Source organism: Leucopleurus acutus, assembly GCF_964270905.1.
Source record: "Leucopleurus acutus genome assembly, chromosome: 19".
Lineage (NCBI taxonomy): Eukaryota > Metazoa > Chordata > Mammalia > Artiodactyla > Delphinidae > Leucopleurus > Leucopleurus acutus.
In genome coordinates, this window is record NC_139161.1 from 7,972,840 (window position 1) to 7,983,027 (window position 10,188).

The following is a 10,188-nucleotide window of genomic DNA, read 5'->3' on the forward strand; positions in this document are numbered from 1 at the left end:
TTTTTTTTGCGATACACAGGCCTCTCACCGCTGCGGCCTCTCCCGTTGCAGAGCACAGGCTCCGGACGCGCAGGCCCAGCGGCCATGGCTCACGGGCTCAGCCGCTCCGCGGCTGGGGCACGAACCCGCGTTCCCTGCATCAGCAGGCGGACTCTCAACCACTGCGCCACTAGGGAAGCCCCCCCGGACTTTTTTAAACAAGCACAGACTCCCTTCCCCCCTCCCACCTCTAGAGCCCAGCTTCCATTCTGCAGCTCTGTGCTCCTGAGTGAACAAGCCGGGGCCCCCCACCACCGTCCTGAGCCCCAATCAGAAGGGCCCGCGACCAGCCAAGGCTGAGACACAGGTGAGGGGGACCCTTGGGCTGGGGGGGTCGCCTTTCAAGAAAAAGGCCCGAGTCGAGACTTGAACTAAGGAGGGGAGAGAGAGGCGAGGGGCAGGTGGCAGGAAAAGACCAAATGAGCGTGCACAGACACAGGAAGAACGAGTCTGTTTAATGACATGGCTGGGTCTAGTTACAAACATCAGAAACTACAAAAGGAGGACAGGCAGTTACACGGATGGCTGCACGAAGATGGGACAGGAGGACACAGGCACAGTAGCCACAGCAGCAAAACATCATTGAGGACAATACACGTGACCAAGGGGCACACACTGGGGAGATCCCCAGCAACGCTGACCTAGATGGATGGAGAGGGCTGACTGCAAGCCAGCAGCCAGGAGAGGCAGGGGAGGGAAGGCCCTCAGCCCTCAGAGCCCCAGGAAGAGATGGAGGCATCTGGTCCCGTCACCACTGCCCCACTGACAGCAGCCTGGATCCCCCTCCCGCCAGGGCCGTCTGTCTTAGTGGCAAAGGCAGATGGAGCTGCCATCCGAGGTTTCTGGACCATGGCCCCTCTCCCGCTGCAGTCGTCCTGTCCAGAGCTTCTGGCCCCCTTGCCCATTTAGGGGCAAGTCAGGGACCCACCTCCTTTTGTGGGGGGCAGAGGTAGGGAACACCAAATCCTTTCTGCCCGAAGTGGAAAGCAGGAATGTGGGGAGCTGATCAGAGAGAATGGGCTGGGCTTTGCTGGCAAGCTGGGTCACCCCAACCCTGCCCACGCAGGCCCGGGTCCTCTCCATGCTGATGTGGGACCCCGTCATCTCTGCCGGAACACTCTGTTCTCTGCCCAGAAGCTGCCAGGACCCCTCGGTGGGCAGAACCGAGGCTTCACTCGTGCCTCTGGGCCTTACTGATACACATTATAGATATGTATGTGTATATATATAGATATAGATTTATATATAGATTGTATATAGAATATATCTGCATATACGGTAGACATGTGTGCGTGGTATTCTAGATAAGTGATGTGGAGACCTGTGTGTGGCCAGGCAGATAGAAACAGGGCTGGTTTGCTCCTCCAGTGACTCACAGGCCTGCCCCCGATTCCCGCTGGCCGCTCAGCTAGGTCTCTAACAGTGAGTAGAAAAGCTAAGAAGGGTGTGCCCGGCTCTCCAAGGAGGAAAGGGCCCCCACCCCACAGGCCACCCTCTGCGCCACTGAGCTGGGGTCAGCAACCAGGCAGCTGATGCAACCTTCCGGCGGCTCCAGGGGGACTGTGGCCGAGGCCGAGGCAGCCTCTTTCCAGGAAGACGAGTCAGGGATTCCTCCAGCTTCCTTGGCACCCAGAGATGGAGGGTCAAAGAGCATCTTCAGAACTTGGCCTTCTGCTCAAGGTGCTGCCAGGGAGCGGGGAGGAGAGAGGGGGTCCTATGGCCCCGAAGAGGGCAGCGTGGCCGGTGGGCTGTGGACGAGATAGGAGATGTAGGTAACAGGTTACTAGGGCCTCGAAGTGGGACCAGGGAACCTGGGGAGAGGGCAGAGGAATCAGGGGCTGCAAGGCCGAACGGTACCAGCCCAGAGACCCACAGGGCCCGTGAAAGACGCCCACTAGACCCAACTTCTAGGCCCTTTTCCGCCAAGACCTCGGCCGGCCCATCTGAACCTCAGATCTTTTTCTCTAAAATGTGAATCATGTCTGTGGTGCCCACCTCCGTGGGATCTGAGCTACAGAACTGCCTGAAAGTGTTCCACAAACTGCGAACAGTGAGCTCTCTTCCTCTTAATTCTGAGACATGCGCACTCCCTGGTTGGCCTGTGGTGCCCCCTTGGGCCACCCATGGGCATTCTCTGCACACGCAGCCCCTTTGCACTCACCACCCCCAAACTCCGCCACCTCCTGACCACACACACACACACACACACACACACACACACACGAGTGCGAGCACACCCTGAAGCAGAGACAGTTCAATAAACAGTGGCGTCTGGCTCGCTATTATGTCTCTGATAAGCGAGGCTGGATGGAGCCTTCTAGAACTCTGCCCTGTAACTCTCTCTCGCCCTCCGAACCCATATGGACCCTGGCAGTGGTGGGGTCTGCAGGCCCGGGCCCAGGGAGACACGCCCTCTTGGGGGGGGTCACACCCGTGTTCCCAGGAGACCAGAGGTGGTACCAGAGCGTGCAAAGGGATGAGGGGACAATTCCCTCAGCTGGGGTAACCCAAATGTGGGGTGCTCAGGCCCAGGAAGGCGCAGGGCCCCGGCCAGTCCCCACGGTGGCCCATCTCCATTCAGTGCACAAGGAACAGAAAGGGGGAGGCATGAAATTTCAGCGGTTTCCTAATGCTTGGGGTTTGGCGAGATTTAAGTCCCAGGGGTCCAGCTACGGCAAGAGAGGGGAGGGGACAGGGCTTCGTGTCGGGAAATGCTGTCCATGTGTTTCTGATTCACTGGGGCTTGCACGGGCCAGCTCTCTCTCTTCCGTCCCTCTAGGCCCCTATAAAAAACCCCTTTTCTCTGGAAGCAGGAAGTCTTGTCTCCTGGCTGTAAACACACTCATCTTTGGCCGCAGAGCCTGCCTGGGGAGAGGCGTGGGAGGGCAAGCCCCCTCCCCCCACTGACCCCTCCCGTGCCCTCCGGCTGCTTCCGGGCTGCCGGCTCTGCCAGCTCCTCCTCCGGCAGGTAAAAATCGCCTGCCTGCTTCCGTTCACTCCGAGGTCTGAGGCGGCCCGGGCCCAGCTGTGAACATCTGGAGTCGCTGCCTGGCCATTGCCAGCAGCCCCCGAGGGCTCCGCGCTCTCAGGGTGGCGAAGGGAGCGGCAGCAAGCGGGGGCCAGTATGGTCAGAGGCAGGAAGGCCGGGAGGCCGGGCCTCTGCAGGCTGCCCTCGGGGGACCTACTCCGCGGAGCTGCGCGGGGATGCCTGTGTGCAGGAGGTCCGGCCGGCTCCGCGGACCAGCTCGGAGCCCGGGGAGGGGACGCCGCCTTTTCCCTGGGAAACTGCTGGGAATGTTTCTCTCCAACGCGTGTCCCGAGCCGCTGGCTGACCCCTGCTTCCCATTCCCGCCTCCGCTCCTCTCCCCCCTCCCTCCTCCAGCCCTGCCTCCGCCCCTCCATTGAGCTCCCAGAGCCCCAGCCCCTTGGGGGCCCAGGGAGGCCGGAGTGTTCCCAGCCGCCAAGTCTGGGGGCCAGCCCTCCCCTCAGGAGTCACCAGGCCAGCCACCCTCCTGGAGCCCGTTCCCCGGGGGCCCTCACCCCAGAACTGGGAACCCGGCCTCCGGGGTCAGCCCAGAAGTAAAACCCCCTGCTGGTGTGCGTGGGAGGGACACCCACTCAGGCCCCGGGTGGGCTCCGGCACGTGCGTGCGTCCTCGTGATTCTCCTGGCTCCAGCCTTGCTGAGGCCAAGGCGGGAGGGAGCGCGGTCAGCATTAGATGCAAAACAGCCCCATGTGATTGGTACCAGGGAGGAAGTGGCCAGAGCCGGCCTGGGCTGCCTCTGGGCCCGATGAGCGGCCTTCCCGCCAGGAACCTCTGGAGCCTCTCTGCCCGGGGCAGCCTCGGTCTCGGGGTGCCCTGAGTGTCCACTGGCTCTAGGGAAAGAGAAGGCTCTGCCCGAGGAGAATCTGTGTGGGGTCCTCGGCGTGAGCGGGCCTTTTCCTATCATGCCTGATCTTTAATGTGTCAGACCCCAGGTCCACCCTCCTGGAACTGTTCCTGCCCCGGTGGTCAGTCCCTGGGCACTAGGAGAGGTGGGAGGCCAGGGGACGGGGGAGGATGCGGCAGGGAGGCTGCCTCCTCACGTGGTGGCGTTGGGGACCTGCTGTACCCAGCCCACTTCCTTGTAGGCAGCGGTCACGTGGCTGTAGATGAGGCCGCGAAGCTTGGCCCAGGCTCTCTGCGTCTCGGGTGGGAAGTCATTGGCAAATTCCTCGGCAATCACCTCCAGGATGACCCCAGAGAGGATCTGGGTACAAAGGAAGGAAGGGGGAGTAAACGCCTGGGCATCCTGCCCTCTGCAGCCCCAGAATCCCTTCTGTCCTGTGTTTGGCCAAGGGGATTGAAACAAGAACCTGGCAGCTTTGGGAACCAGACACCCTCAAGACACGGCCCGCATCCTGCCGCCCCTCCCGGGAACAGCCATGCCGGGGGAGAGGCTGCGTGGCCCAGTGGCCCGCAGGCTGTCATTGGTTATGGGGCTCTGGGGTGGAACAGGGTGGGTGGTGGCTGGCAGCACCCGTCCGGTGACATACCTTGAAGTACACAGGCTCCACCTTGTGCTTGAGGGCGTGGGCTTTGCCCACGAGGGCGAGCACAGAGGACACCTTCTCGGGGTCGTGCAGATTCTCCACCACGGTGTTGAGGGCCCCCATGACCCGGCAGGCGTGCTTCCGCAGCTGCGGGCTCCGCTCCATTTCCAGGGGCTCCTCCATGTGCTTGAACTGGCTGAAGTACTGCTTGGCCGACGGGAAGTTCACAAAGAACCTGGCAGGAGGAAGCAGGGGGGTGCTGAGCAGGGGGTGGCCTCAGGCCCCACCCTGAAGTGTCCAGACGATGGTGGGGGGGGTGGTACGGAGGTGGGAGAGGCTGAACCCACCCTCACCCCACCATGTGTAGCAGTTCCTCAAACACACCCCCTTCCTCTGGACGACCTGGCTTACATGCAGACCCCTCCCCAGTCCCGGCCATTTCTATCTGCCAGGTTTGCAGCTTCCTATCCCAAGGAAGCAAGCTTCCTTGCTTTTTGCCTTCTTTCCAAACTCCACACACCCTTCAAGGCCTGCTCCAGTCGCAGCTGAGAGGGTAAGAGCCTGCTTTCTGGAATCCCCAGCCGGTGTGCCCTTGGGCAAGTTAACTTTTCTGCAGTCAAATGCTCTATCCCTGAGCTATACCCCCAAGTTAACTTTTCTGAGCCTCAGTTTCCTCATCTATGAAATGGGCATCACTGTTCCTATCTTGGTTGTGAGTCGTTGTGGTTGTTGGGAGGATGAAACGAGAAACAGCATGTGGAGCCCCGGCACAGTGTGGACACAGGGGGCTCAGTAAATGCCACCCTTTTTTATGAAGTCAGAGCTCTCCTCCTAAACAAAGGAAGGCCCGAGCGGCTTAGCTGACTTAGCTCAGGTCATGGAAGGGAAGAAATGAGACTCAGACCTCCTCCCAGCCCAGTCCCTTCCCTATTCACTACCCTGCTTCCCTCCTCAGCCTGCATAGTCATCGGTTGATTTAATTAAAGATATGGATTGATGTCACCAGCCTGGTGAGTCCTTCACGTCTGTCTGTACATCTTACCTCTCCAACCAGCCTGTGCACTTCTTGGGGCAGACCCCAGGGCTTTCTAACCCTTCCCTCTCCAGTTTATCTGAAATTGTCTATCCCCCCCGCCCCCCGCCTAATATCACATTCACTGGGTCGCTCTCATGCTTGAAAACATTCCATGGCTTCCCACTGTCTACCGGACAAAGTCAAAACTCCTTAACCTCAGATTCCAGGCTTCTTAGAAACTGTCCCACACCCGCTTCTCCAGCATGGGGTCCACATTCTTCCCTACGCTCCAGCCCAACAGCTTCACTTACCATGGGTTAAAGATTCCTCGGCATGCTGGGCCCCTTCCACATGGTGGACCCACCCCTCCTTCCCCCGTGTCAGCTGGGCCTCTCCCTGAGCGCCCGGCCTGGCCCCGGGCGACCACTTTCCCTCCAAGGCCATTAGTGTGTTCCCTGCCACCTTTCACGGCTTCTTCCTTGTGTGTCTGTCTGGGTCCTGCAACCCCAGGGCAGAGCCCGGGTCTCATGCACACTCTGACCCATCACCTTGGCCCAGAGCCCTGCACTTTGCCGGATGGTGGTGATGACATCTGCGATCCCTCACCCAGCTGGGGCGGGAGGTATGTGGCCAGACTCAATCAGAACTTACATAACTGAAGCCTCAGAAAATGGATGGAATGTCCTGGACCTGTTTTCTCAGGTTGTTTCACACTTTTGGAGTGTCCCCTTTGTGATTAGAGAGAGCTGGTAATTTGCCAAAACAGCCCTTGGGGCCTGGGGTCGGGTCTCAGATCTGAGAGCTGGAACAGATGCAGGGAGAGCATCTGGCCCCGGCCACCCTTTCAGGCTACGAGGAGGGCCCCTCTCGGAGGCCAAGTGTGACCTCGGGCAAATCGCTTCACAACCTCCTGTCTGCAAAAGTGTGAGAGAAGTCCATGCACCCCTGCTTGCTACTTCACAGCTGTACTGGTGAGGACAAATGACACGATGGGTCTGAAAATACATTGGATTTCTCTGGAGAAGCGTCGTAATGAAGGACAGATACCCAGTCTGGATTTAAATGAGGATCTCTGACTTTAGAGGTTTTACATTGCAACAAAAATACTAATTTCTATTTGGCTGGTGAATAACAATGTGCAGAGCATCTCCACTTGTTATTTCATATAATGCCACAACGAAGTGGGTATTACGTCCACTTTACTGATGACAAAATAACAGGGACTACTTATTGAGCACTTACTATATGATCTCATTAATTCTTGCGATATCCTCCTGAGGTTAGCACTGTTTTTATTCCCACGTTCTGGATTAGGCCCACGGCTGCATCAGTGGGCCAAGCGGAGTGGGTGGCAGGACCAGGAAGGAGCCGGGGCGGCCCCGACTATGATGGCTTCCCCGGACCGCCTCAGAGGCTGCTCTGCCGGGGATGGTAGCCTGGGACCGGTGGGTCTCCCGTTATGGCCCTAAGGATGGTCCCGATGAGCCCTTCTTCTGGGCCAGGGGAGTCAAGGGGCCTTGCGCTCTACTCCTTCATCCTGGCGTTTCTCTGCGCCCCCCCCCCCCCCCGTGTTTACTCCTGACCCTCCCAGTTCCGGCCTGTGCTGCTGGGAGAAGCCTCAGCAGCCAGCTTGGGGAGTTTCTCAGCTTCCAGAGGCATCTGGGCTTCCAGGAGAGCCTGAAATAGGCTTGTCTGAGCGTGAGGGGGAAGGCGGCAGTTACAACCGGGAGAGGAGCCTTCCTAGAGCATGCATGCTCCCTCTTGGTCTCCTCCCGGCAGGGAGAGGAGGCATGGGGTCTGGGCAGCCCCTCTGGCACCATCCTCGAGGCTGCTACCTCCTCACAGGAAGAGTGTTGGGGTGTGGGAGTGGGGAGGGAGGAGGTGAGAGTGCCCGGTCAGAGGGCGACTGTCTCGGGCAAAAGACAAGAGGGGTCTGTGACAAAACTGAGGGGCACAGGATCTGGGGAGGGGCCTTATCTGAGAAGCTTATCAGTCGAGTCCCCCTAACACCCCCAACTGGGGCGGACATCAGGAGGAGAAAAAGGAAAGGGAGGCTGGTGGGACTTGGGGCTGGGCGAGGGGGTGCCGGGCCAGCTTCTCTTCTGAGCTGGGCTGGTATGGGCTGGGCTCCCGGCAGCAGAGGTGGGGTCAGGCGAAGTGTGCCTGGGGTTATCAGCAGCCCAGATCTAACTGCTATCTCAGGCTTTCTCAGGTTAACTGTGGGCCTCCCTCTGAGCCCTGAGCACTAGGCGACCACCTCCCCAGCCCAGACCCAGTGCCCACTGAGGAACGAGTTCCCCTCTGGGGAACTAGAGGGGCACAGAGAGAGGATGAAACCCTTGCCAAGAGCTCAGACTCTCCAGAAACACCTCAGGGTTCAGTTCCTTCCTCGGCACCCCCCATTCCTGGGGAGGTTGGGTGGGACCCTAGGCGCCGCATCTTGGACACATCCCTTACATGTCCTCACCGGCAAACGGCAGGGCGTCGGGACAAAAAATCTCCAAGGTCCTTTGGACTTTGCCTCATTTCCTCTTGGTGACCCATGTGCACACCCGGGTGCATCCTGAGGCCTGGAGGGCCCGCATGTGCCGACAACACAGCGGAGAGCAGCCCTCCGGGGACGCAGTCTGGCGCATCTGTGACTCCACTGTCCACGGTGTGCTTGTGTGGGTGCTTGCACGTGCAGAGCTGCACCTCCCAATGTCTGATGGCTTCGGGATCTGAAATCCCCTCTTAGCTTCCCCACCACCCCCAGCTGTTTCTGGGCCTGGGAGCTGCCCAAATAGCTGTCCCTTCCTCGGGAATCCTCCTGGAACTCCTCAAGAGTGCTTCTCGCTCTTTTTTCTCCAAAATCTGTTTCTAAGTTGGAATCAGGGCACATCGATATGGAGCTGAGTAGGTCCCAGGCTTGGGGGAGGCACAAAGGAGAGAGTTCGGGAAAGAAAGAGGAGCCAGAGATGGGGCCAGGACTGGGAGACAGGCATGCACTTCAACTGTCCTTTCCACAGACAGGTTTCACCCCATCTTCAAACAATCAGACTTTCCAGATCTGCCCTAGATTTGACAGCTTCCCTCTGCCAAGGACAGAGGGTTAAGGGGACCTCCCTGCCTGCGCCCCCAGGGACCGCAATTGTGGGAAGAGAGCACCGATCTGTAGCTGTAGTCAATTACTAGCTTGTGTGGCTTGGGGACATTAACTATATGGGAATGGTGTGCATGTGCACTGGTGTGTAGGTGTGTGAATAACAGTGTCACTCTGTGTGTGTGCGTCCCTCGGGGGCATGTGGTGCCTGAATGACCCCTGAGCCCAAGACACATGACCCTTTCTCCCCAGATCGGGGTTTCAGGGTGGGGCCCTGTCTCCTGAAGCTTCTCCATTTCCCTCCACCAAACTCGGCAGGGACGGTATCCTAGGGGACTGTTTGCTTCTCCACTCACCTGCACCTCACCTGGGAGCTCCCTGCTGGCCTGGCCCCAGGGGCAGGAAGGGGCCAGCTGGGAAAACCGGACCTCCAGGGTCTACTCCTTCTGACCTCTATTCTTTCGCCCTTTGCTCTGTTCTTCCAAGTCTCTGAATACAGAAAGGGGCTGAGCTGGAGAAGGGGTTTGCTCCTTTGTCCTCCTTCTTGGCTGGTCCTCAGTTTTCCTGTCTCTAGAATGGGGAGCCCCCAAGGCCCCCACTGGAAAGGCTGGTAAAATGTGTGTCCGTAACAGCTCGGTTGCGTGGCTGGGGTCGCTGGTGAGGAAGGCATGGCTGGCTGAGCCAGGAGTTCTGAGGCCCGGGAGGGGAGGGAGATGGAGGTGCCCTCCTTCTGCGTCTGGCTCCTAGTTCCTGGTGAGCACCTCGCCCAGAGAGAGCTAGGAAGGGCTCGGCCAGGGCTTCGTCCACCCCAAGGCGCCCCACGCTGCCCGCACCCCGACCGGCCCGGCCCCAATCGCAGCTGGGGAGGTGGCGCCCGAGCTCGGACCCGGGCCGAGCCCGCCTCTGCCCGGAGCCGCTGCCGCCGTCCCTCCCCCGGGCCCGGCCGGGCCGGGGCGACACCTACCGCACCAGGATGGCCACCCCCACGTCCTCGCAGTTGGCATAGAGCCGGGCCCACGTCGCCTGCACCGCCTTCCTCTCCGCCTCGGACAGCTCCTCGCTCCGCTCCCTGCGCTCTATCTCCATCTCGCCCGGCACTTTCTCCATGAGCAGCTCCCAGCGCAGCCCGGCTACGCTCGGCGGCGGCGGGGCGCGGGGAGCCGGGGCCGGCTGCGTGTGCCGCTGGCGGGCGAGTGGTAGAGCGCGCCGGAGGGAGGGAGCGTGTCTGTGCGCGCCGGGTGTGTGTGTGTGTGTGTGTGTGTGTATGTGTGCGTGCGTGTGTGTGTGTGTGTGTGTGTGTGTGTGTGTGTAGGGTATATGTGCAGGGGGCGGGGGACCGCGAGCGGGGGGCGGGGATGTGGTCTGCTGGAAAAACATGAAAAAAAAAAAGATCCGCTCCAAACCCCCAACCCCTTGTCCGTGAGCCAGTTCCGGCAAGGTGAAGGCTGGGCGGGGTGCCCGCCCTCCAGGCCACCGTGGAGTTTGACTGCCGGGCGGGGCGTAGGTGGGCCGGGTGTAC

At 60.0% G+C, this 10,188-nt stretch overlaps 1 protein-coding gene across 1 annotated transcript; it reads right to left on the reverse strand.

The window, feature by feature from the left end:
- Positions 1–1,733: 1,733 nt before the first annotated feature.
- CYGB (cytoglobin) lies at positions 1,734–9,956 on the reverse strand. Its single transcript, XM_082861090.1, has 4 exons — positions 9,634–9,956; positions 4,576–4,807; positions 4,126–4,289; positions 1,734–1,787 (listed from the first exon to the last, which is right to left on the reverse strand). The coding sequence occupies exons 1-4, from the start codon at positions 9,774–9,776 to the stop codon at positions 1,754–1,756; spliced, it is 573 nt and encodes a 190-aa protein (XP_082717216.1). The 5' UTR covers positions 9,777–9,956; the 3' UTR covers positions 1,734–1,753.
- Between the last annotated feature and the right edge of the window lie 232 nt (positions 9,957–10,188).